Source organism: Phoenix dactylifera, chromosome 12, assembly GCF_009389715.1.
Source record: "Phoenix dactylifera cultivar Barhee BC4 chromosome 12, palm_55x_up_171113_PBpolish2nd_filt_p, whole genome shotgun sequence".
Lineage (NCBI taxonomy): Eukaryota > Viridiplantae > Streptophyta > Magnoliopsida > Arecales > Arecaceae > Phoenix > Phoenix dactylifera.
Genome location: NC_052403.1, coordinates 5,151,830 through 5,178,938, shown reverse-complemented (window position 1 = coordinate 5,178,938; position 27,109 = coordinate 5,151,830). Strand labels below are relative to the sequence as shown.

The following is a 27,109-nucleotide window of genomic DNA, read 5'->3' as shown; positions in this document are numbered from 1 at the left end:
ATAACAATAGTGATTTAATTGACCTTGCTGGTATATTAATCTATCAAATCACGATCATCGTACCAATCATGTTGGTCAGGTGACCCCCTTTGCAGCTGATACATGTAGGTACAAACTCCAAACTGTTACTTCCTCGTGCACTGTTTAACATAACATTGACAGATTTATACGTACTCCAATCATTAATCGACGCATCGGAGGTGAGCTCAGACATGGAATTTTTTTTTCCAGCCAATGGGTTCCAGTGTCACGGTTGATGTAATAATGCTCTGAAGATTTATCAATCTGGTGCACCGGAGCCGGGTCTCTCTTGCTTTGGCTCCGCTCCTGGGACCATCTCTTGCCATGATAAAAGCTTATATTTCTCGAAGCTCAAATATTTCACGCTTCTCACTGTTCAAACCCAAATCATCCCATATTTATATTCCATTTACAAAATACTGTTCTCCTCTGAATCCTGTCCATCAGCCACGACACGTCCCTCCCCAAATCTCGAACCTCTATGAAAGAAAAGATCCAGTTACCTTTGCCAGTGCCCTCGCCTTCTCTTCAAGGACCAATTCGAGCCTTCTCGGAACCCAAATCCATTCTCAAATCATCAAGCTCGGTTTCTCCAAAGACATCTTCTCTCAGAACAACTTGGTCGTGATGTATTCTAAATGCGAGGTTCTAGGACATGCACTCAAATTGTTTGATGAAATGGCTGAAAAGAATCTTGTCTCTTGGACCTCCATGATCTCTGGATTGGTTCAAAATAATGAACATGGCATGGGTCTAGAGCTGTATATAGAGATGACGAGGTCCGGGTTTTATCCAAATGAATTCACCCTCGCCGGTGTCTTGAGTGCATGCACATTGATCCTGGCCATTAATTTTGGTCATTGCATTCATTCGATTGCTTTGAAGTTAGGTTTGGACGGGAATCCTTTTGTCGGTAGTTCACTTCTATTGATGTATGCCAAGTGGGGAAACGTTGAAGCTGCAGAGCTTGTCTTTGAGTATATAGGTTATCGAGACTTGGCTTGTTGGAATGCGATGGTAGAGGGGTATGCAATAAATGGATATGTCTATGGTGCGATGAGAACTGTAACTATCATGCACCAGAGAGGATTAATTGCTGACCGGTTCACATACATTAGTGCTCTGAAAGGGTGTTTGACAAGGGGGAATTTGAGTTTCGGGCAACAAATTCACTGCTTGATCATTCAGAATGAGTTTGAAAACAATACTTCAGTGATGAATTCTCTTATTGATATGTACTTTAGAACAGGCATGAAGGACTCTGGAGTGAAGGTCTTTGGTAAAACACGAGAAAAAGATATAGTATCATGGAATACTGTGATATCTGGCTTTGTCCATGAGGAAGATGAGAAACAAGTTGTAGATTTGTTTTCTAATATGTTACTATCTGGTTTGAAGCCTAACCAAGTTACCTTGTCTGTGATATTCAGATTATGTGGTGCTAAAGATGATCTTTCATTAGGACTTCAGTTCTTTTGCTTTGCTTGTCGTCTTGGATACTTGAATGATGCCCTTGTGATCAACTCGCTTATAAATATGTTCTCTAGGTGTTCTGTGGTGGAGAATGCATATTTCTTGTTCAGCAACCTTGCTACTAGGAATCTTATCACATGGAATGAGATGATTCAAGGTTATAACCTTAATGGATATGGCTTAGTGGCATTACAACTTTTTCATAGTATGGTTGGGCTGGGCATTGAAGCAGATGAATTCACATATTTAAATGTATTGGGTGCTTGTCAAGGAAATCAGAAAACAGGTGAGCAAATCCATGCTAAAGTCATCAAGTCTGGTTTTGATTCTTGTAGCTTTGTTTGCAGTTCGCTAATTAATGCTTATTCTAGTTTTGGATTGGTTGGGAGCTCTTTTAAGATTTTCCAACATACCGGGATAGTGGATTTGGTATCTTGGGGGACAATTATTTCTGCATTTTTAAAACAAGGATTTTGTAGTGAAGCTCTTTCACTTGTAAACAGCTTGAGAGAAACAGGTGAGAAGCCAGATGAGTTCATCTTAGGTAGTGCCATGAATGCATGTGCTAATATTGCTCTACTTAACCAAACTAAATGTTTCCATTCACTTGCAATCAAGACAGGATATGAGAAGCATTTCTGTGTAGGAAGTGCAATTATAGACGCCTATGCTAAGTGTGGAGATATCAATAGCTCTAAGCAGGCTTTTGATAGTGTTTCAAGAGATGATGATGCCATTCTCTTCAATACCATGATTTCAGCTTATTCACATCATGGCCTAATCACAGACGCCATTGAGCTCTTTGAGAAGATGAAGTGTGCTAACTTAATTCCTACTCATGCGACATTCGTGGCTGTTATATCATCTTGTAGTCATCTAGGTCTAGTGGAGCAAGGGCAACATTTCTTCAATTCCATAAGCTCGGCTTATGGGATGTTCCCTTCCAAGGATAATTTTGCTTGCTTTGTTGATCTTCTTGCACGAAATGGGCTTATCGAGAAGGCTAAAGATGTCATTGAAAACATGCCATATGAACCTTGGCCTGCTATTTGGAGATCATTATTAAGTGGTTGTCGGATTTATGGGAATAAAGAGATTGGTGAACTGGCTGCTGAGCAGATCCTTAAGTTGATGCCAAACAATGATGGTGCCTATGTCCTGTTGTCTAATATTTATGCCGAAGATGGAAGATGGGAGGATGCAGAGAAGGTGAGGATGAAGATGGAAGAAAAGGGAGTTCAGAAGGCATGTGGATATAGTATAATGGCAACATAAAAGGCTGGCCTGCAAAATGTGGATAAACAAAATTTCTAAGACAACCTCTATAAGAAAGTGAAGAATGCAAACTTCCAATATTTTTGGAGACGAAGATCCTTGAAGTTTCCTCCCTCCTGCAACCAACAAGAAAATGAAAAAAAACTGGTGCTTGAGAGCTCCCTTGAATCAATTTCTGAGAGTTTGAAGGCTTCTTGCTACGGTTATGTGATTAGGGGTTGCAGCAAATCAAGAATACTCTTGGTTCTTTTGCTGATCTACTGGCACCAATGCACTGCTTAAGATGGAGTAAAACTTACATGCAATTTGAACCTTGGCGTACCATTTGGTGATGAACCACTCTGCCAGTGTGTGCTTTGCTGGAGTCAGAGTCGGCTGTTGGCTGGATATTTTAACATGTTAATGCATTGCATAGAGAGTGGGGAATGAGGATGAATATGGAAGAAGTATGTAGGAGGTATCAACTATCAAGTTTGTTAGGTGGAAATATAGGATGAGCTTCACAAATTTTTTGAAAGCCCCATTATGCTATTAGTTGGACCCAAGGATGTAAATGAAGATGCCCTGAGGAAGATAATTGGTAACTAGCCTATGGTTTGTTAGGCCCCCAAGGAGAAATATGGTTCTTATCAAATAATGGAGATCGGCAGATTATCGAGGATGCTTCTATAATCAGTATTTGCATTTACAAGTTTGGAACCAGCTATGAAATTGCCAATGCTTTGGTAATGGATGCATTTGAAGGCATAATTAGTATGTTGCAGTGCAAAGTCCTTTTGCAAACTTGTAAGATCCACAATTCATTATGTTTTTTTATTTTATCCGTTATTTTTCTAATGCAGCAGACTGATTATGACCTTTTCCCCCACTTTTTTCCTTTTCTACGAAGGATTGTGGATGCTGAGGTCTGGAAAGAAAGGATCTGCATGATGATTAAGTTATACTTCTGCTGGCACAGAGGTTTGCCAACTTTTACTTTGTATGTAGAATTTTAACCCAATTCGCCCAGGAATTTTCCAGCCTATATCATTGTGATATTGTCTAATCTTATGAATCTTTTGCCCACTGAGATATGTGATTTTTTCCCTGCAAAATCAGCCTCTAGAATCAAAATAAAGCCAAATGCTCTTACCTATCAGTGGATAATGGAGTGCTGAAAAGCATGAAGTTACTCATATTTCATATATGAACATTGAATAACACATAAAGAGTGTTTTATCTTTCGCAAAATTCATGAGGTGCCAAATGCAGCTAGAGCAACATTTTTCTGTAAATCTTTCTTCTAAATCTACGTGTGCAAAAATAGTCTTCTCAATGGCATCTAAAACCTTCAAGCACTGTAATTTTAATTCAAAGCCAGTACATTGCACCAAAAAAAAAACAATATATTGGAATATCCATTGATCGGTCAATTCAGATTGACACACGGTTAAATATATAATTACAAAATCCATACCAGGACATTCACCTAATTTTGGGACCGAAGCAGAAACAAGCAGTGAATTGAACGGGTTCACGTGCAAAAGGAATGTTTTTCCTTCATTGGCATGTAAAAGAGAATGCCTGGCGGACCAACTTCTCTCAAATCACAGAATTGGCTTATTATTGTCCACATAACACCAGAGTTCTGAACTTAGATGATATAATACTGAAACCAAACTGCAAGAAGAGTAGATGCCAACCTGTCTCAATCAATTCACAGGAACAGGATATCTGCACATGATCTATATATAGATGGTGGTACAGACTACTGTCAGTCAACCAAGTGTCTAGCCCTAGCAATAATCTGGCTCACCTAACTTCTATTTCAGCTTGTAAAACATAATAACTGGATATTATTAAAAATAATAATGAAATATCTTCAAAATTAGATGCACTGGTTATACTTCATTAACAATAGGACTTTAAAGGTGATGAACAGAAACCCCATCCTATCATTGAATGTCGAGACTGGCTTGCCATTTTACTGAACATATCAAGGAATTGTGCCTGCAACACATGCATTAAAAGTATTGTTGATGAAGAGAACAAAGCGAACAAAGCACCCGTGTTTACGTGTTTCCATCAGGATAGTACAATCATGAAGCGGCATCACGTTGAGAAGTTCAACTGCAGAGCATACTTCCCTTTCCTGCAAAGAGCTCTGATCAGTATCTGAAAGACGGAGACCTCAAGTCGAATGTTCATCTCTGGAGTCTTCATCAAGACATCACTAACTACAACGAGGGCCGCCTCCTCTTAGGGTAGAGAGCAAAGATCTTAAGAAGACCACAGAAGGGGTGCATCGAAGCGTTGGAATTCTAAAGAAGATGTCGACGGCATCCTGAAGAAGATTCTCTCAGGAACATCAGATTTTTAAACTTTCTCAAGATGGTCAAGAATCAGAGGGACGTGGGCCCTGAAATATATATTTGATGATGATGGAGTATGCACAGGGGGTTGGATTCGAGTCATAGCTGCGGGGACAGTCAGTCAGAATGGATAGGAAATTGGTTGAGGAGTAGTTGTGTTCTTCAGACACCTTCTTTTCTAGTGTTTATATTGCTTGCAGCCCACTGAAGGTTTGCTGCCACCTGTCGTTTGTATGGGGAGATTGGGAAGAAGGAGAGGCCTTCAGAACATAAATGCTAAGAAAGAAAGAAAAATAGAGAAAAAAAAATGCCACCAAATACCATGATAAAGCTAAATGAGATCAAACTCTGAGAGTGGATAAAAATGAAGCGCAGCTGCAAAAGCTGCAAAACGTTGGGTTATACCTTCAAATTCCACTGAGACCATGAATAGGAATAAAAACATGAGAGTAACGAAAACTAACAACAATGAGAAGGGAATGGCACAGACACCCTAGACTAGAAAAGGAATTGTCATAGAACTAAGCGTTGGAACGGACGAATTTTGTCAGTCCATAGGGGACCTCCGATTGCCGCTGCCACAGCGTCACACAGCGACGGGGTACCAGCCACTGTAGAGGGTGGGGGAAGGGGAGTGGAAGATCGAACCTGGTCCGCTTTATGAATATCCCGGGCCATCGTTTGCGTCGTAATTGCTAGACTGGAGGCTTTCCTCAGGCCAGACCCGGTACCCTAAGTCGCAATTGTTATAGGATCTCTCTTTTTCTCCTAAAGAATTCAGGCCAGGAGTGTATTGGATTAATATCGGCCATGCACAAATGCCCTTACCGATCCACAAATCAAGAAATCCAATTCAATCCTACTAGGTAATCTAAACGAGCACAAAGAATCATACTTACTAAGAGCACCCACATTACTTATATTCAAGTTCGTAAATGAGTTCTTGCATTCGGAGTCAGTATCCCTGAAGCTCGGTGTTGGAGATTGAGGTTTCGACTTGCTTCCTCGAGCTTATAGTAGCATTCCTTCCTAGTTGGCTCCTTGTGAGGGGGAGCGAGAGACCTGTGAGGGGAAGGTGTAACTACAAATATTGAGGGCAAGTATTCAGAATCTGTGGCATCTAAAGAGCTGTAATCTGAAGGGTTGGTTTCAACATTTGATTCTGACATGGTTATCCAAGTAGAGTACAAGTTTTGCATCAAAGGACTCCACACATGCTACGCATGTGACAAAGGCAGAATGAAACAAGCTAACAGCACAGCTGAACAAGGGTTTATTCACCACCCGTTGTATACTAAACATTTACATATCAACTCTGGTACTCTTGATTTGATGTTTAAACCTTAAACCAATTAAAGTTCCTGCGGTTACAAGTGAATCCATTTTCAACTTTATAAGAGCTTAACAAGAATTCTATAATCCATATTCTCAAAAAAAAAAAAAAAATCTATAATCCATCAACATGACTGCCATAGTGCCAATGCACGGTGATTGACTGATGGCTTAGCCATGGATCAGAAGAAAACAGCCAATCTGCATCCGTGCAAATGAGTCATATTTCTTTTACGCACCTTGTATAAAATAGAAACCATATAATTCATGGAGTCAAAATTTCTCTTAGAAGTCCTGTTTCGGTTATCGAGTGTCAATACAACCGAGTCACAGAACAATTTATCCTTATGCCCACAGGACAATTATCGAGAGACGTCCACGAACAAGTATCAATGTAAACGAGTAACATACGGTGCAGCCCAAACAGCCAGTCCATTATCCTCTCTTCATATATGAGATGTCTTAAATTGAGTCAGGCGCCACAACATACGCCAAATATCTAGGAGCAAAGGGTGAATATCTCAAAAGACTGGGTTAATTTGTGGATTCAGCCAAACAGAGTCAAGGAGCCGCCCTCATTGTAGACTCTACTGGCTCGCAACTCAAACACCGTCCCAATATGCACCCAAAGCTCTGCCATAGGAACATTAGCGTCGAAGAGTCTCTTCATTCAATACACTACCACAGTACCCTGATATGGGGGTTTCCAGGCGAAACAACTCACCACCGGCAAAACAACAGAAACCCGCTATCGTTGTAGACCTGTTTCAGTATGCTCGGTAGATACTCTGGCTCAAGCATAAGCAAGACCATCAACAATACATCATCACAAAACATCACCTCTAATATTGAATATCTAACATCATAATGCAGCTTCACCATCAATCAAAATTTCTATAAAAGCATGAAGAATACCCAGATCATCGAATATTGTGTCAGTGGCTTCAACATTTTCTCCAAATGCAGCAACGATCCAATCTTTATAATGCAATGCACTTTCTATAAATCAAAATAAAATTCTTTCCCGTCCATTTTCTTCTTTAAACCAACAACCTCGCACATTATTTTTCTCAGCGTACAAACTTCAAAAGATATTTAAAAAATGATCCAAGTTTCTAAATGTAAAATCAAAAAAGCATGATCAGCGCTTTCATATCACAATATTTGGAATTTGCTACCTTCTATGGATTGGAAGAGCAGAATACAAATGAGAACCATGAAGTCATCATATTCATGATCGTATATCCTCTCTCCAATCCTCTCTCCAGCGGAGCCATCTTTACATTGACGCATATTGAATTAAGATAACATGGATCGATATTTTTTGCAAAGAAAACCACAAAACAGCTACGGAGCAAAATAAATCTTTATGCAAGCCTAATTGATAAGGATGTACAGTTAAAAAAGGGAAAAAAATAATGAATGTCCATCATATATTTGAATGTATTCAAGCCATGAAAAATCTCTAAAAACAGTTGAGATATATAAACTGCGCAACTCCACTGGAATTCACTGAAATCATCAAGGCAATGTTTATGAGCAATGCTAAGAAAAACTGAACTAAACTTCAAACTAACAAGCCTATATCAAATTATCATCCCTGCCACTATCAACCTCTCATGCTATTCGAAAAGGTCGAAATGAACATTAAGCTATATTCTAGCAAGGAAAGCTCATTAAGGACATCAAAATTAGAGATCAGCGAGAAAGTGCACTTGGAAGACAAGGATTTTTTAAATACAACACCAATACCCCTTGCCCAGGAAGAGCCCAACCCTATTTAATTTATAATATGAAGAGTCTGGCACTTTTACAAATTGAACAAAGGGGGGAAGAAAGGGGCTAGAAAGCATTGAAATAAAGGAAACTATTTACATCTTTTACCTAGGTATCAAAATTATTTGTAAGAGCCTCCAAGGGTAAGTAGAAACGGGATTAACTGAGACCTTCTGCAGGAGGCTAATGAATATTATAACATACAAATTTCACATGCAGGCCAAAGGTGTATATATCCAACCGGTGACAATGCCAATAGCTTCAGCGAGAGATCAGCCCGCTAGTCTGAATGTGACAACAGGCATGCTGGTTGGGTAAGATGTGGACATCTTTTTTCTCGCCCATGATGGAACTCACTGATCACAAATTATCTTGTTTGGTAGCTGTCAAGTGGATAGATGGATATGCAGGCATCAGCAGTACCGGCTGCAAGGAGTACTCTGTAAGGATGGAAAGTGAGGCAGTTGACAGATCCTATTCTCTGAGCCATGAAAGTTGGGTAATATCTGATGATGCTCAGCTGCTCTCCTTCTAGGCTAAAGATTTTCACGATCTGCTTGGCTGAGCCACTTGCAATAACTGAAGCATGGCGATGAACCGCCAAGGCCGTAAGAGAGCCCCTATGGGCATCAATAGTGAGATATGCCTCAGTGTGATTTCTTATATCCAAAAACTGAATATCTCCTGCTTGAGATGCACTGACAATCTGCATCCAAATAGTTAAAGATACCATACATTATGCCACCTTTGCCACATAAAAGCACCCAAAGAGACATGAGACACTATAAAAATGCATAAAAAGGATTAATCAACCAGATCTTTATCATCAGGTATAAATTACAGAATAGGTTAGGCGGAAACTGCCATTCTCATGCAGCATAAAATGCTACCAAGGGAAGATATAATCTGCAAGGTGACTTGTGTCCTAAATGCAAAATATAAAATCAAAATTTTAAGTTACTAGATATTTATAGAGATAGGGGTGGCAATCAGATTGGGTCGGACAAAATACAGGCCAGGTCAGATATGCATAGCCACCTTATATAGAGAACAAAGGATTAAAAAAATGCTGTTGCTTTCGCCAGCTTGGATGAGGAATGTAGAACTTTCAAAAGCTGGCATGACATCATCCATCTTCCACATATACCTGCAGGAAAAAAGTGGTGTTCCGGTGCACCAGGCTCCTGCCATTGTGTGGTCTAAGGTTAGATCTACGTAGCCTTACCCCCACATGCAGAAAAGCTGTTTTCATGTTCGAATCCCTGACACTCAAGTCACAATGTACCAACCTCACACCATTGCACTAAGGCCCGCTCTCTACCTCAAGGGAAAAACGAAAAGAAAAAATGCGAATAATTACGACACTAGGATGCAACCTTCAACTCTCTGCATTTGCTCGCTTTCAAAGGCAAGCCCGACAATCTAAAAGCTCAGGAGAAGATTCGCTCACATAAAAGTGAGATAAGGGGAAGGAGGTAGTATAGGTAATATTAATCCTCCAATCTTTAACCAAATGTGAAGCATCGATTTTTTTCCTATTTTTTACTCATTCATGACTTCTAATTCGAAGTCATATGACCGACACCATACATGCAAAAATATAAATTATGTTTTATGTGATGAGCTGCTAATAAGGGGGCAAATTAACTATTTTCTCAAGACAAGAGACCATGAAGTCTGGAATCATCCATGTGCTTAAATCACTTCCCATTTCTTTTCCATCGGCTAACTCCTTTTCATTCTTTATAGGAGATCCCTAACAGCAGCAGCCCCCTATTAAAGAATCTGGAATCTTGATAGTACATTTGTTACTGTTGAGTTAAATTGAAGCATAACTTTAGAGCATGCATCAGATGACCAAAACACCTGTCTTAGTTCCCATGTGATTGAAAAAAAAATTTAAAAGTTATGTTCAAATTAATATCCTGCATTCTACCCCCTCTTTCTTTTCTCTTTCTCACTGCTTACAATTGAATTTTATAGATTATAGCTCTTGAAAACCACAAGAACAGGAGCAAGAGTTGGAACAAGCAACATAGCAACGATAAGCTACATTTTCTTCTGTAGACCAGTAATGGAGCAGGAGGACATTTTTGAAATGGGTCTAACATCATAATTTAATCATTCCAAACTCCTAAGGTCAAGACAGTTGTTAATATGAACATAGAAAATATTATAAAACAAGCTAGTTGATGAATGTTGTTACCTTGGCAGGATCAAGACCAGGTTGAAAGCCGAGCCCAACAACTCTTTCCACTCTTTGAGTATGTGGTCTTGCTGTACAGACAAGCCTACAACACCAGGCATGACTAATAATCAGATACAATTCTGAGAGGCACAATTTGTCGTTCAAGGAAAATTTTGGAATAACCATCACAAATAAATAATTTAGCTGTCTGGTGATCGGGGAGATTGAAAATAAAACAACTTTCTTAATATTCAGTTATTCAGGAAATAGTTAACCAAATTTATCACAGCCAGAATTCTGTAGAAAGTATGTGGATTCTCACATCTCAGGAGTACGAATATCAAATATCCTAACAGAACCGTCCACAAAACCAGCTGCAAACTGACCACCATGAATTTGAGAAGCAGACTGGAAAAAAGAATAAAAGAAGCTCAAGTCATTTAAAATGCAAAGCAAGGTAAAAAACTGATGAGAGAGTGGGAAGATAGTTAGAATGCCAAGGTTTCATATGTGTGTAGGCTGACAAGCACAGACAATTCAGGGCAAATGAATATAGTATTAGGTCACAGGTGCACTTGTGACACAATGCTTTCTTACCAGCACATCTCCATAACCAGAGGGGGGATTCATTAGTTGATCTCTCTCTCTCTCTCTCTCTCTCTCTCTCTCTCTCTCTATATATATATATATATATATATATATATATTAGTAGAGATGGAAAAACACTCACCAGTGACGATATGCTGCTGTCTGATGATGATGGAACGGAGCTAACAAGTTGTTCTTTGTCCATATCCCAAAGCACAATAGGTGATGCCTCGCCAGAAGCGTACTACAACCAAAACATAAGAGCGGAAGTGTTCGTCTATGAACCTCACAAGCCAAGTGTGATACTGTAGTAATATAAGATTACACAAGACTGAAATGGAGTAATACCAAGTAACCGGACTGCTGCTGCCAGTCCACAACTGCATTCATACTGCGAACACCAGACTTATGACCTTGAACTGAAGAAAATGCCGTTACAAGTTTCTGTTTGCCTTTTATAGTATAATCTTTCCATACACGAACATTTCCATCACCTGCATTCAACATGCATATTCAGAACAAACTATCAAACAAGTCTAGTGCAGGAACATGCCCAAGAATTGGATCCTTCCAGTATCTAAAAGTTTGTTCATAATTACAACCAATTTTAAGTGTTGGATGAGTGCTTATGGATAAACCGAAGGGTCCAGGACACATAGACTACAACTACCAGTTGCTCGCTAGTTTTACCAACAAACAGCTTACTTGAAGCAACAAGGAGCAAGCTGTCGTCAAGTTCATTCACAAGGCAGAGCTTAGAAATTCCTCGATCAGATAAATCATGATTGTCGAAACTGTTCAAAGGTGTAGCTTCCTCATAGTTCCATACCCTGGGGAATTGATATATCAAGCTTTAGAAAAGACTAGAATAACTGTAACATGTAATCAACCAATATAGAAGATAAAAGATACTGCAAGTCGATATCTTGAAATTAGAAGTACATGAAATTCTATATTATCAAGTAACATAAAATATTCTTTTCCAACTATTCAGTGGCATAGTGAGTTTAATCATAAAACAAAAGCAAACTTAAAAGACCAAGCACCAATTAGCGAATATAAATTAACCTTCATAAACTCGGTCTTCAATTTTGAAACTTATTATTGCTTTTGTCTAGGCTAATAAATTGCTTTGTGTTTGTGTAGAGAAGTTGCTGAAATCAACCAAACATGGTCAGCTATTGGCATAAAAGAGTGTCCTAGTGCACAAGGCTCCCGCCACTGTAGGTCTAGGGAGGGTATGTTGCATGCAACCATACCCCAATAAGCAGATAGGCTGTTTTCATATTTTGAACCCGTTAACACTCAGGTTATAATAAAGCAACCCTGCAGTTTAGCCAAGGCCTTCCCTCCATTGGCATATGAAACAAAAGAACGATCAGCATAAACCACAAAGAACATCAAAATATTTCTATAATTACACTACTTGTAAAGAATACAATTTCCTGGCGGGTATTCCAAATGCTGTGGTCAATATCTAAAGCTGACCAATATAGCTCCACACTCTACCTGAGTACAGAAAATGTCCAAAATCAACTAGTTTAAATCTGAAACCTCAAAAATTCCATCATACTTGCTTCATACAAACAATGCTTAATGTTGAGTACGTGCATGATCTCATTTCTTTCAACCTTGCAACCAAAGCCTGACTGTCCTCCCATGACCCTTGTTGTGGGGACAAAACAATCTTAATCAATTCTCAATCTTTTCAATCCTCAAATAGTGCTACACATGAGCTCTACATGGAAAATCCACTGTTAAAATTTTCTTGCAAAATGATTATAACAATGCATGCAACAGCCAGCCCCTATATTTATGTCTTCTCTGAGCAGAACAGGCACTTATCAAAGACTAACCATTGATCAGATTTTATTTGTTAAAAGACCATGATAGTTCTAATATAGACCTCCCCCCCCCCCAAAAAAAAAAAAACAAAAAACATTACAATAAGAAATAATTTACTAACAAAACTTGATATGAAAAGTTTGACCAAGGGCAACCACAATTTGTTGCATATAACAGATATGAAAATCACTCTTTCCATACTAAGTTGCCATTTTATTTTTCTAAAAGGGAAAAAAGGAGCATGGATAGACAATCTACCTCACTAGCAGCATTCTGAGACCCCATCAACCTGACCTGGTCAACCAGGTCAACATGTCACCTGCTAGGTGCAGCAGGTTGGGATCACAACGGCTTGGAAATAGCTTAAACCCATTCAAACTAGTGACCTGAGCAAATTAACCTTTTGAACCATCAAGGTCAAAATTTAAAACCCATAGGTCAACTCGTATCGAAGGGGCAGTATGATGCCCTATACCCTACCTTGGCTCCATCACAAAGAAATCTTGATTTCTCTCTCCATTACATGCCATCATCATGGGAAACACCAGGAAGTTGGGTTGATGATCAAAGCAGTGAAGAGAAGTGAGACAACCAAGGGCTTGAGATCATGGTGGAGATGGGAAGGGACACTGAGGGGAACCGATGGCAAGGCCAGCTTGATACTGAAGTGGCGAGGAGGATGTGCTAAGGGGCATGACCTAGATGATGATAAGGTGATGCCAAAGGAGAGGAGTGGGTTGTTTGGAAGATTGACACTGAAGGAGGGGAAGGCAGTCATATTGGGTGCTTGATTGCAACAGCCATGGCAAAGGCAAAGAAGGCTAAAAGGGGGACCAAAGAAGATAGTAGGAGAAGGCTAAGGCCTAGAGAGCTTCACAACAATGGTGAGAGCAGTCAAGAGGGCAAGTTACGGATCCGAGAAGAGATTTAGCTTCGATACATCAGAGGAGAGGAAGGTGTGATGTGTTTTGAGAAATATATATGGAAATAACGAGCTATTTCTATTGATCGGTTGACCAGCGGTCAACCAACGGTCGGACTATGAACCTACGACAAGACCACCAGTCGGGTTTGGTTCAGGTCAATGAGTTCAGGACACGCTGCTCACTGGTACAAAATAAATTAATAGATAAAGAAATTTGACATGATGAGATTTCAAAAAAAGCTAGGCACAACTTATTACATAGCTATTCAATGAAGATAAAATTTTATACCATGTTACTGAATACGTTTTTATACAATTATTTATTCTAATGAACATGTAATCCAAAAGGAGTATTTAATAATTAATGATGGGAACTTTTGTAACTTATTGATGGGTTACGTTATTCTCAAAGCATCATAAGCAAGCTAGCTTGCACTAGCTACTTTAGAATTTTAAGCGTGGACTAATGATCTAGATTGCATCAAACAAAAGAATAAGACATTCGCATTTCTATGAAAATTTCCACCAACATGATGGAGTACATGCACCAAGTAATCACTTAATAAAGTTTGGCATCACCTTCATTTTTACTATTTTCAGAAATAAAAAATAGAAATTCTACTTCTATTTTTTCCAGATTTTTAAAAATATAAACATGTCTTGGCCAAATATTTTTAAAAACATAAACACAGTGGTGGTGATGGTGGCGGCGGCAGGGGTGGCAGGGGTGGTAATGGCGATAGGGGTGAGTTTGATGGCAAGAGCAATGGCAGCGTAGTGAGGGATGGCAGCAACAACACAAGTGGTGCTGGTAGCGACAGCGATAACGATGGTAGCAGCAGCTATGGCAGAGGCAATAACAACAATGGTGGTGGTGTTGTGGTGGAGACGACAATGGCAGTGGTGGTGGTGGCAACGACAATGGTGGCGGCGAAAACAACAATGATGGTGGAGGGGCCGGTGTTGGTGGTAGTATAAAACATGAGTTTTTTATTTCTAAAAAATATTGAAAATAAAAATTTCTTACTTTTGGTTTTTTTGGAAATAGTGAAAATAACTTTTTAAAAATGGAAAACAGAAACATTGCCAACAAACATATTTTTTGTCACGATTTATGCTTTTTCTTTTTCAAAGTAGAAAACAAGAAATAAAAGCGATTGCCAAACACGCCCTTATACTTTACATTTGTGATTATATTTTCACAACCAATTTCCATGGTAAAGTTTGATGGTATTCAATAATATATGGCAACGGAATAAAGGAAAAGGGAAAGAAAAGAAAACTAACAAGACTTTGCCCAAACTATCTGTGGTCAGCCATACAAGTACTCAATTGGTTAAGATCCATCAAAATAGAATCCTACGATTACAGGTATAGAACATTAAAAATTGAGATAAATATTAAAATAAAAGGAAAGGACAAAGTTTTACCATTCAATTACCTGATACGTTCATTCTCATCTGCAGCAACTACAATAGGAGAAAAGGGTAGCAGCAATGTGGCCTTTGTACCCATTTCAAACTTTGAAACCCAACTAGCAATTGGATTATTAAGTTTGCTTACAGCTGCAAGTCACAGAAAGATAAAATCATGTTCATCTACATGAAAAACAAAGAAGGCAACCACATGACTAAACGATAGAAAAAATCCGAAGGCATAGAACCCAAATAGTTTAATCATCATTCCACTTACAAGAATGCTGGCATTTGGCTATGCGATCCAGGGCTATTCTTTCCCTTTCCTCTCTTCTAGCCATAATTTCCTCATTGTCATCAGAAGCAGTAAGAAGCGGCCTTGAAAAATGACCACAGCTCCAGTTGTAAATGGTTGATTGGGGAAGTAAGCTGCGTTCAGAAACTCCAGAACATCCGTCAGAACTTAAAAGTGGATCAGCTAGTCCAGTGTCTGGGCAATTTAATTGGTGAGGCCTGAACTCTAGGGAACACACACGCCGCAATCCTGTGAGGTAATTATTCCGTGGAGGGCTAACTGGAGGTGTTCTAAATGTCATTGGCAAATGACCTGCATAAAACAACAATAATAAAATTAGCAGTGCAAAAATTGAATTTTTTGCAATGATATTTTACAGATTATTAAAGGATGCTAGACGATAAATGATAACATTCAAATAAACTGACGAACAATAAAACCTGAAGATTACCAGCATTCATGTCAAACCATGAAGAAGAGCGTGCCAATCCAGCAAGATTTGGAGATGCAGATGGAGCAGAGGAATTTCCTTGATGTATGCCGGCACCACTAAATCTTGATTGCCTCGTAACCACTTGTTCAATACCAATAATAGAGAGAGTTCTTCGACCAAGGTTTGCAACTCGAGGAGATGGATCTTTAGCCAAAGTAGACATGGCTAGAATAATCTGTGAATATATTGCACTGTCAAGAGGCCTTGACCTAGGATAGCTGATGACCCCATTACTAGCATTTTCTTTTATAACTATGCCAGAATCAGAATGCTGAGAAGAATCATCTGATAGTGGAGAACCATGCATTATCCCCATAGATGCAAGTGGGCTACTTGTGCATATCCTTCCATCTCGAGCAGTAGCTGTGCTGTCACTGCCAACTCTCAGTACAGGGCCAATATGGCAGGAAAGGGCACTTCCTGACTGCATATACTGGCTTGGGTTAGCATATCCACTACCTGGACCGTTAATATTAGCCAAAGAAGGAAATGAGCCCAATAAATAATTAGATTGAGGCTTCCAGTATTCAGCAGCAATTGACTTCAGATGCTTGCTATGGCCAAAGGCAAAGCGGGCAAGAGCTGCCAAACAAGCATAACAATCTTAATCACAAATCACAATGAAAACAAAACTGAAGAAAGCATACTGCATGAGCACCTACAGTCCAAAAGGCTGTATGTCTTTAATAGGATAAGTTAAACCAGTTTACAGGAATATAAACTCAATTTCCAATACTAATAGGGTGATACATTAAATATCTACACTTACACAGAATAACTTGACATTCTTTAATGATATAAATATGGAAATGGACATTGACACATCAAAAAGATGATTCTTTCTATCCTGATAATATTTTGATTATATATACAGCTATAAAACTAGTGCTATATTGGTTTTTTAAGGACTAACTTCTGAAAAAGATCTTGTTGATTTATCCCATCAAAGCTGTTATGTCTATTCATGTACACACATATATCAGATTGATATCCATGTTTCTTTAACTAAAAAATGGCCATCACTCATGTCAAATACATATGATGACTTTCAAATATATAAAAATTTTACAGATATCTGATACACACACATATTTGTTTAGGGCAACCTATGGATAAATATTTTGGAAGCCTAATTAAAATTCACATCCCTGTTTGTATCCACTGGGAAAAATGGATACAGTGGCATGGATATATAGTATCCAACACATATCTGACCAGTTTCCAGCCCCCGACCAACCGCTGCCTGATGCTTGAGCCATGATGTTGGACAAAAGCTAAATTTTCATATCTATACATCCACTAATGTCAAGTGCAAGAAAGTTAAACCCATCCTGAAAGAAGTTTGTAAATCGGATCTCTGAGAATACAAGTGATAATGAACATAAGCAAAATTATACGAAATCAGACCTAAGTATATCTCACCTCAAGGCTTAATTTATTAATTTGCTTTAGGCTCAAGCTGAACGGAACTATCAAAAGCTCTACTTGAAATCCTAATAAATCTGTGGATTATACTGTCAGAAGGGATGGTTAGTTGTGATTTACATTATAAAGGGCTTTTGATTTGATCACTTTCACTCTAGGTTGGCTGTACTATTTACTTTTCCTCCACCAAAAAATTGATTACTTTTTATTGACTTAACAACCTATGTAGCAATTTTACAATAATTCAGGTCTCTGGAGCAAATATACATCCCAAATGGAAAACTGGTTTTTGCGGCAACTAAGTCAACATCATCGAACAATATTTATAAATATCCATTGGACTTCATAAACTTTCAAGTGCAATCTTGCAATTTATGAAGGTAAAATGTTTTTTGCTATCAAACAGTATAGAATTTTCTTCCTTGCTATACAAAAGCATAGCAGACCACCGATCAACTTGTTACAATGCAAACAGGTGATGCTATCTGATATTTTTTTGTTAACCATGTAATATCAAAAACATATAAAATAAAATAACAGCCTTGAGAGGTAAATAATATTTTCAATAATATATCATCAGAATTTTTGGGGAAAATTTACATTACCTATAGCAACCTCAGCCCTGACAAGTGGGCTTCCATCTCCAACAACTTGTAGAAGGTTTTTGACAATATTTAGTTCAGCCTTAATTTTTTCATCATCATCACAATCCTCATCACCTCCATGGCCATCCCTATAGGAGACAGATCCAACATCAAGAAGAGTGCCCAGAGCAAAAACAGCGGCAGATCTCACCTGGCAGGAGATGAAATACAGATGTGAAAAGTGATAGTCTAAATTGATCACTTGGAAAGCAAAGGAAAATCCTACCTCAGGCTGAGGCTCTGACAACAAAGGTGCAATTATTGCAGGTGCATCTGCTTGCAGACCTACTAACTGTGCTTCTGGATAATCCTCCCAGAGCTTTCCCAGGCAGAGACAAAGCCACTGAAGAAGTAAAGGCTCAGTCTGTGCATCATGTGGACTTGCTAGTTGGATATGTCTCAAGCATACATGTATTAAATTTACATGCATACATGCTTCTTGTCCCCGCCTGTGTCCATCCACAATAACTGCTAAAACAAAAGCAGCCATTGCACGCTGTTCTGGGTACGCATCCATGCTGTCAAGAAACTTGATGAAATATGCATGACCCCCATCTTTCACCAGATCAATCTGACAAGACTAATGTTCCCCAAAAAATGTTAAATTTGTTACATTCCACATAGATGAGAAACAACATAAAATATCTGAAGATTGCCAAAACTAACAGCTTATTTGACTTATGATCGGCTAATAACTGACTTAAAACCATAGAAACTATCACTCCTGAATGTTAAATGCACAGAAGTAATGTAGATAGCGCACAACTTAATTCAAGAAAGAGACTGAACTACCTTATCCAGAGCAAGTATCTTGGTCCATATAAACACAAGAATTTGGCGCAATTCCATTGCAGTTGTTTGTAATAGTTTGAGCACATAAGGAAAGATCCCAACAGATAAGGCCTAAAAGACACAAAAGGTGAAGCTTAAAACACAAAAGCACAATAAAAGAAGTGCTCCAACAGTATACAGATGGAAAATAAATGACAGGTTAAATATAGTGATCAACAAAATACCAGATCCACAGCCCAAGGTCCCATATCAAGGAATCTTCCTAGAAGCACCAGTGCACGAAATCGATGAGATTGGCTAAGCAAAACCTACAATAACATATGGCATCAGCAAACAAGAAAGAGTAATAGCTAGGGTAAAATTATTGGTACACAAATTCAGATATCTGAACTGTCAAAATATACATGCTAAGGTATCTCTAATAAAAATCAAGAATCACTAGTTCAATTATTTAGGGTTAGCTTATGAATCATTGTTAGAAAGATGCTTAAATATAACTATGAAAGAGGAGCCCCCTAAAGATCCAAGCATAAATTGAATATTAATTGACAGAGAGAACTGGCAAAACAACAAAGTCATACAGTTCAACATGAAACCATCTGTGCATTTTCAACTACTACAGCCTGGCAATGAACTAGGTTGCGATGAATTTTGCTCGGACCTAGCAAAGTTCTAGCACAAGGCATTAATTATATAATAATACTGAACAAATATCTGCAACTATCATGTCAATATTTAATGTGCAATCATGCATTTAGGACCATCCAAACAAATTCTAGAAATTTTATACAATACCAACAATTGATTCTTTAGTAAATCCATCACTGATAATCAGTCATACATCAGTTAGAATCTTATAAATTACGACAAGAAAATCATGCAAAGGTTTAAACACCCATATGACTCAAACAATGGCTGAAAGACTCCTTTTTTATTAAAATTCAATATGAAGTGTGACAGAATAAACACACACAGCATCAGACATGTGTGTTTCCCAAAATTCAAGCTTGGGAACTCAGTTCATGTAGCTAATACCGTCCACATGGATATTAATACCCTCAATTAGCAATTACTAAAAAAGTTATCCAAAAGAAAACACAAATATTTGGGTTCATCTATGAGTCCAACTTAATCCATAACAACATAAATAAGGCATCAGAGATGGGCCCTTCCACAAAAAATGAAAAGTAAAGAGAATCCATGGAGCTGCATATATAACTTTTATAAATGCATGTAGATGGCAACCCTGTCGATTGGCAAATATTAGAAAGATTACCAGATAAGTTTACATCATAGATTCATGAGCAAATCATTACATATGTATATACAGTATATATATACATAAAATCAAAAATGGAGTTGCCTCTATCTTAAAGAATAAATAAGAAATTTAGTAATAATTCTCCTTTTTAAGTAATGGCTCTCCTTTTCTCTCTAAGGTTCAAAAAAAGAATGAGTAATGATAAAAGTACAGTTTGCTGGTAATTTTCCTAGTAGGTGTATGAATATCATAAGAGGCAAAAGGCAAGTGAAGTGAATCAAGAGAAACAAGCTCGATATCGCAACAAGGGGTGGATATCACATAATGTGATGGCAGCAGGTTTATTTGATTACACATTCATGTACATCACTACTGGGTACAAGGGATCAACCACTGATATGCGGGTCTTACACTGGGTCCTCATGGATGGAGGTTTACGATACTTGAAGGTAAGCTGTTTCCTAGTTTTCCCCCATTTGACCTACCAATGATATATATGTGAAATCATCTTCGAACACATTATATTCACTTATGCATGTAGGAAAATGTTAACTGATCGGCACAGGTTATGCAAATACATATAGGTTTATAACTCCATATCATAACATTCCGTACCACAATAGCGAGTACCAAGAAGTTAGGAAATGACAGCACCGAAATCCAGAACGATTCAACCACCACCATGCACAGCTATGAAATGCAATTGAGTAGTTCGGTATTTTGAAGATCCAGTTCAAGATACTTCAGGTGACTGCACCATATAAGTTGAGGACCCAGTGCGACAATGCCATGGCCTATTGCGTCGTGCATAAATTTATTCAATGGCACCAAGGCAATAATAGGTACTTTGGTATGAGGTTCGACCTACCCCTCTAAGTGAGGATGGTGGTGATATTGAGCATGAGCTCATGTGTGTGGAGACAGACAAGCGAACAAGAGGGAAAGCATTGCGAGAGAAAATAACGAGACCTGTGAGATGGAAGGTCACAGATTAAGACAATGTCTTTTAGCTACCGTATTACTTTTAATTTGTGTTGTTGTTTTTCTTTAATCTATTGCACGATTACTTGCATCATTTGTGGCAAGGTCCGAACGAGCCAACTCACTATGAGGCATGGAAGATACTCATGCAGTCTTTGTTGGCCGTGTTCTAGGAATATATGCAACATGGCTAGAGTGTCAGAGGCAAGTTACCGGCTAGTCACATGCTTTGTATGAGAAGTATCCAATGCTCAAAGACGTCGCCCGAGCTTATCATACATTCGTGGGAACACAATGACTGCACATGTAAAGGAGCCTTCAGGCACATCACATCCTGCAAATCACTGTGAACTACATCCAGCTATCCCTCCGGTTACTCGTCACACCATCCCCCCAAGTATATGATTCAACAAGAATCACACAAAGGTAGATGGATAGAAACCTCTGGTAAAATACCTACTAGTAGCCGTAACCGTATAGATAAAAGTACATCCGTTTTAGGGATTGGCAACTTACCCACTCAGTGACTTAGGCATTAGACATTCCCAAAATGGGTACTGTTGTCTTAGGTAAACTAGAGCATAAACGGACATCTGCTGACAGCTGACTCTGTTAATTCACTCCTTCAAAATTAGGAGTATAACCTTTTTGCTTCTTATAATACCCTTTCCTCCTCTTAATACCCCCCAAGTATATGATTCAACAAGAATCACACAAGGGTAGATGGATAGAAACCTCTGGTAAAATACCTACTAGTAGCCGTAAACCTATAGATAAAAGTACATCCGTTTTAGGGATTGGCAACTTACCCACTCAGTGACTTAGGCATTAGAGTATTAGACATTCCCAAAATAGGTACTGTTGTCTTAGGTAAACTAGAGCATAAACGGACATCTGCTGGCAGCTGACTCTGTTACTTCACTCCTTCAAAATTAGGAGTATAACCTTTTTGCTTCTTATAATACCCTTTCCTCCTCTTAATACCATTTGCTCCCATTGACGAATTGCGTTTCATCTCAAATCTTGGTGATTGGATTTGCACCAATTTAAAGAATCACATCCTCCTGCCCTATGTGATCCTTCTCCTTTCTCAGATTCTTGGATGATATTTTGCTTTATGTAGTACCGGATATGTAATTGATGACTTGTGGATGCACCCAATATAGGAATAGTATTGTATACTATGTCTGCTAGGTTTGCATTATGAATTCCAGGGTGAATTTACTTTTGTTTATTTTCTTTTAAATCCTCAGTGGTATTATGCACAATTGTGGTTGTTAAATATTATTTGGCTAGTTCAAATGATGTCGGCAATGATCATAAGATTGTATGGACATAAACACATTAATTTGCCAAGGCCAGAAATGGCACAGGAGGGAGGGAATGGGAAGGACAACATATCGGTCTTTGCAATATATGATGGCATTGATCCTCGTTACCTAGACATTTTATAGTAACTGGGAGAAGGCCAATTTTGCAGCTAGAAATAAAAACATCTAGCACTAATCAAGCCTAGGGGCAGGGTATGGAAACATCAGGTTGGGAGCACCTGGCGTGGAGGAAGGGAGAAGTGGTGTACAGGTGTGGCAATCATCCATACACTCAACCTTTTATCTGCAAAATGGAATGACAATTTTGTACTAATGGAAATTTAAAAAGAACTACACTACTTCAGTCCAAGGGGTAGCGCATGGTTGTACATGATTAGGAAGGGGGTGGGCAAGGGGGCAGGCTATATGCTAATTGTTCATATTTCCATGAGATAAAAAGTACCATATTTAGCCATTTTTAAAAAATTTTCTAAACAGGCAATTTTATCCAAAGCGTACAAAATTCCACCTATCCACTTCAATTATTCCACCAATCAAACAACCTCATGACGGGATATCCCTTCAAACTATTCCTTAAACCAAACAACATAAATTCCTTATCCTGCAGAATAAATCCTATACCGTCTATAGTAGCCGAATAGCTATTCCTTACTCCCCGAATTTTTACTCCTGAACAAAACAGCCCCTTAGCACACAACAATTTCAATATCACCATTTTATTATGGTTTCTTACAATATATCACCATTTTATTATGGTTTGTCGCACTTTGTAGGTCCATGCAGAACTTAACTCCTTGACTCCTCAAGTTGCCTCCATATTGTCTAAGCTAAGTTTCACTAATATGGTTCACTGGTTGTCATTTTGGATTTTTTCTCCCACCTTCTTGCTTCTACAACCCACCTCATTTATTAGTGGTAGAACTTCGCTCCTCATTCCAGGAATTTCCTTGAGCTCTCCCCTAGGCTCCTGTAAGTTCAACAATTCATGTGCAACTTTATGGCTCATTTTACAGTGACTACCAGAATAAAGTCAAATTGCACTTTTATCAACTATTTGCTCATGATCCTTTTTCCCTTTCTGTGGATTCTACAATAATTTCCTGTCCTTAACCTTGCCAATGACTCAAGCATATTTGGATCATCCTAGTGTCATTCTATGAGGTTTTTAAGATTGATTTCTAGGCGGTTACACCATCCCTCCTTTACAGGGTCTTTTTTGCTCATGCTCTGGTCTTAACCCCTAGGTTGGATTCACCACTAATGACTAGCAAGCTTCATTTGCAACATCAAGTTCCTCACTACTTCCACCTATATACGTCAATTAAAAATGCATCGGCCTTGTTAAATTTTCTTTGCAATTTTCTAGATAATTAACATTTTCTGCTACCACTGGCATCTTAGTTATGCAAAGAGTACATGTAAATACTTGGAATCATGGAATTATAATGTAGTACTAATACTTCCCAACACATCTGTTGATTTATATTGACATTAACTGACTCTGCAATCCAGTTTCTTACTTTCCAGCTGACTTTGTCAACCATTGAATCCCATTGCCAATATAAGTCATCAAAAACTCATCAATTCGCGATCCATATTATCAATTTCATAATTCTACAAGTCATCTTGGTAATTAGAATAACAGCTTGAGACTCTGACCAATCCACCTAGATAAGGCACCAATCTACTACTTAATTGCCTCCACTGGCACTTGCCTCTTCCACAATTTCAAACTAGTGCGGCTTCTTGCAATATCATCTCAGCTCATATGCATAACCTTTTCTGTTCTACTTTAAATTGTCAACCTTTCAATACCATCTCAGCTCATTTACAGGCTTGTCGTTTCATTGAAATGTTGCATTGGTTCAAAAATTTGCAGTATACAGTTGTACCTTCTGCTTATTAACTCATACTGTTGCTATAGCGCTACCTTAAAACAAGACTTACACCATCACGAAATCTATTATATTACGTAAAGTTGATCCACTTTGCTTTGGCACAAGCATGGTTCATATCCATTGCATGTTCAAGAGAAACTAAAATAGAGAAGCCTATCATATTGAGTATGTAATAAAATGTGTACAACTTTGTCTAATGCCCTATGTATTATATTCCCTTAAGCTCCTATATAAATTCTATGTATTAGCTTCTATTGCCTAATGAGAATAGCGCACAGACTCTTAAACGCTTTCAACTCATCTTGCAAAATTCCATAGCACACTTTTTCAGGAGTAACCTTGGCTCAAAATACAGAATTAAGATAGCTTGCTACCGTATTTTAGCAGTAATACCATGAACAATAACATGTTAACAACCATTTGAGAGTAGAATAGCAATATCCAAAACTGATTAAAATGACAATTATCACATTAAGAAAGCAATTTTTGCATATGTACCTAACAAAAAAAATAAGCGCCTCACCTGAAGAACTATAGGCAACTGCTCAGGTGGCTTCTTGTATTCAGAGCCATGATCAAGCCACACTTCAAAAGCCGTCAATTGTTCTGTGAAAAATGGGCTAGGCTGATTTGCAGAAAATAAGGAACATTAGCAAACATCATAACAACAATAAAACAAGACAAATACTTTAACATTTAACGATCATACTAGAAAGGCAAATGATAGACTATGATGAATAGATCTAAGATAACAAAACCTGAAACTCCAAATTTGGATTAGCAATTAATTGCGGAAGTTTAGATAGACAAATCTCAGCAGCCATATCCCATGCATCCCTAAAATGTGCAAACTCTAGTAAGTAAAGAAAAATAAAGACTAAATATATAGTTATACAAAGATGATAACTCCATATGGCTACCACATATGATGCTGATGAGTCGATGGTAACAGCGGATATGAAATTGGAGAACAATTTGCAGCTCGCATTATTCGCTCAGCAAGTAAGAAATTCCGAAAGAGACTAGCAACTAGCAGATCTTGCCTAAATAACCGCTGGAAAAGATCTGCACAATGTCAACTTACATATCAGCATTGCACTCCTTCAAAAAAGTATGTAGAAAATAGAAAAATGATAATCAAATGATCTAATACCATGAGGCAGTACATTCCATGCTATTGTATCAGTGACAGCAGTGAAAATCCAGTTGAGCTCCCCTAGAAGGGTTTTTCGGTCATTTTGGCGGCCAGGAATCTGGTCTATCAGAGAGTGATCAAGGGAATCACGAAGTAATGAGCGAGAGCAAAACCTGAGTAACAGATAACACATAATTACAGAAGGCAGTGGTTCGAGAATTATGAAATGCTGAACATGCTGCTCTAATATGTACTCAACATCTGTCAGGCAATAGATCAAGTTTGACTGCAAAAGTGGGCTTCTAGTAACCAAGAGTAAGGATCCAGTAACCAAGTAAAAGACATGGAATAAGCTACAAAGAACCTCCATACATGGTGATAACAACATAACCAACACTTCAGAAAATAGAACATGCTGATAACAACATGACATGAAAAATAGAAAAAGCAAAACCCTGTTGCACTTTACCAAAGAGCACCCGCTGACAGAAAAGGTTCGAGGAGCACAACAATGGAGTTAAGCATAAGGAAGAGACTAACCAACGTAATGCCATTTTAATAGGTGTAGTTAGACAGGACGTAAACACATCAGCAGGATATTCGGCACTCTGCGGAAGAGTCTCATGTGCTTCACAGGAAGCAAGCAGAATACAGTCCTTTGATGAAGCAGAGGCACCAGAAGAGTTCCACTCTTGGTGCTAAAAAAATATGACAACACAAGTTACCACGTAAAAAAAAGGATGTTTTTATCATGAGAAAATGCAATATAGGCTTCAACAAAAAAATATAAATTCAACCATTCAAGATAGTTCTTAGGAAAACAAACCTCTATAAACGCACTGACAATCATCCCTGCAGCTGAGCAATCGAAAACATATATTGACGGTGTTTTCAGCCAAGAATCTAGGTCACTGATAGGCAATGGAATATACTGTGTATAACTCTGTAATGCAGTGCAAACAAAAAAAAAAGAAGTTAACCTAGCATACATATAACACCTACAAAAATAACTGATTAAAGTCAGAGATAAACACCTTATTAAAAACCCAAATTTCACCATTAGGTGTAGGCCTTGGTACTCCATGTCCATTATAGTGAAAGAGGACCCTTTCTGACCTAGCATATTTGCGACAGGTAGTACAAAGCTTCTTCACCTCCTCCACAGTAGGATCGAGTTGAAGTTTGTAACGAGCCTGTTATACATTCAGAGCTCTTAACCGCATAAAAGAGCTAATATGATAATAAGACAAAATATACCATAAGATCCAAAATTCCTTACCCGAGGTTGCCATCGTTCATATTGAGCATGCAAGGCTTTTCCAATTGTCTCAAGAGCCTTTGGAGGAGCCATAGAAAAAGGATCTGACAAGCCACGAAGAAATAGATTTCATTTATCCTTTAGGAAATCAACCAGGGAGAAAGTGTGTAAAACAAGTGCTGCAGTCATTATCCACATGACTGCAGTACAGACCACAAGAGCCTAACTATGCAAAGTCAGTAACTTTCTGAAACTTCAAGAGCAAGAGTCGGGGCCATGGTTTCAAAAACCACCGAAAGAGGACAGTATGACCAGTACCATACCATTCTCATGTGAAAACAACAACCAGGATATAGAAACAGCCATACTGCTACGTACAGGCCATACCTATGCATACCAATCATTTC

At 38.4% G+C, this 27,109-nt stretch overlaps 2 protein-coding genes across 2 annotated transcripts in view; one reads left to right on the top strand and one right to left on the bottom strand.

Annotated features, from left to right (window-relative positions):
- The first annotated feature begins 165 nt into the window (after positions 1-165).
- Positions 166-3,999, top strand: LOC103708868 (pentatricopeptide repeat-containing protein At4g13650-like). The gene is made up of 2 exons (XM_017843269.3): positions 166-3,555; positions 3,659-3,999. The coding sequence occupies exon 1, from the start codon at positions 346-348 to the stop codon at positions 2,767-2,769; it is 2,424 nt and encodes an 807-aa protein (XP_017698758.3). The 5' UTR covers positions 166-345; the 3' UTR covers positions 2,770-3,555; positions 3,659-3,999.
- Positions 4,000-8,114: 4,115 nt separating this feature from the next.
- The window catches only part of LOC103708869 (regulatory-associated protein of TOR 1), a 29,613-nt gene continuing 10,618 nt past the window's right edge, over positions 8,115-27,109 (bottom strand). The window contains exons 3-23 of the mRNA XM_008793968.4: positions 26,724-26,806; positions 26,479-26,637; positions 26,271-26,387; positions 25,985-26,142; positions 25,463-25,617; positions 25,230-25,374; positions 25,068-25,146; positions 24,833-24,934; positions 19,063-19,146; positions 18,839-18,949; positions 18,273-18,626; positions 18,008-18,197; positions 15,936-16,559; positions 15,467-15,796; positions 15,216-15,339; positions 11,710-11,834; positions 11,353-11,498; positions 11,147-11,248; positions 10,739-10,824; positions 10,435-10,519; positions 8,115-8,934 (exon numbers count right to left, since the gene is read on the bottom strand). Of these exons, the coding sequence (XP_008792190.2) occupies positions 8,596-8,934; positions 10,435-10,519; positions 10,739-10,824; positions 11,147-11,248; positions 11,353-11,498; positions 11,710-11,834; positions 15,216-15,339; positions 15,467-15,796; positions 15,936-16,559; positions 18,008-18,197; positions 18,273-18,626; positions 18,839-18,949; positions 19,063-19,146; positions 24,833-24,934; positions 25,068-25,146; positions 25,230-25,374; positions 25,463-25,617; positions 25,985-26,142; positions 26,271-26,387; positions 26,479-26,637; positions 26,724-26,806 (3,698 nt within the window). The 3' untranslated portion in view covers positions 8,115-8,595. The remainder of the gene's footprint in view (positions 8,935-10,434; positions 10,520-10,738; positions 10,825-11,146; positions 11,249-11,352; positions 11,499-11,709; positions 11,835-15,215; positions 15,340-15,466; positions 15,797-15,935; positions 16,560-18,007; positions 18,198-18,272; positions 18,627-18,838; positions 18,950-19,062; positions 19,147-24,832; positions 24,935-25,067; positions 25,147-25,229; positions 25,375-25,462; positions 25,618-25,984; positions 26,143-26,270; positions 26,388-26,478; positions 26,638-26,723; positions 26,807-27,109) is intronic.

What these genes read in the sequence shown, in the direction of transcription:
- LOC103708868 (XM_017843269.3), top strand. Translation starts at nt 346, where the DNA reads ATGATAAAAGCTTATATTTCTCGAAGCTCAAATATTTCACGCTTCTCA.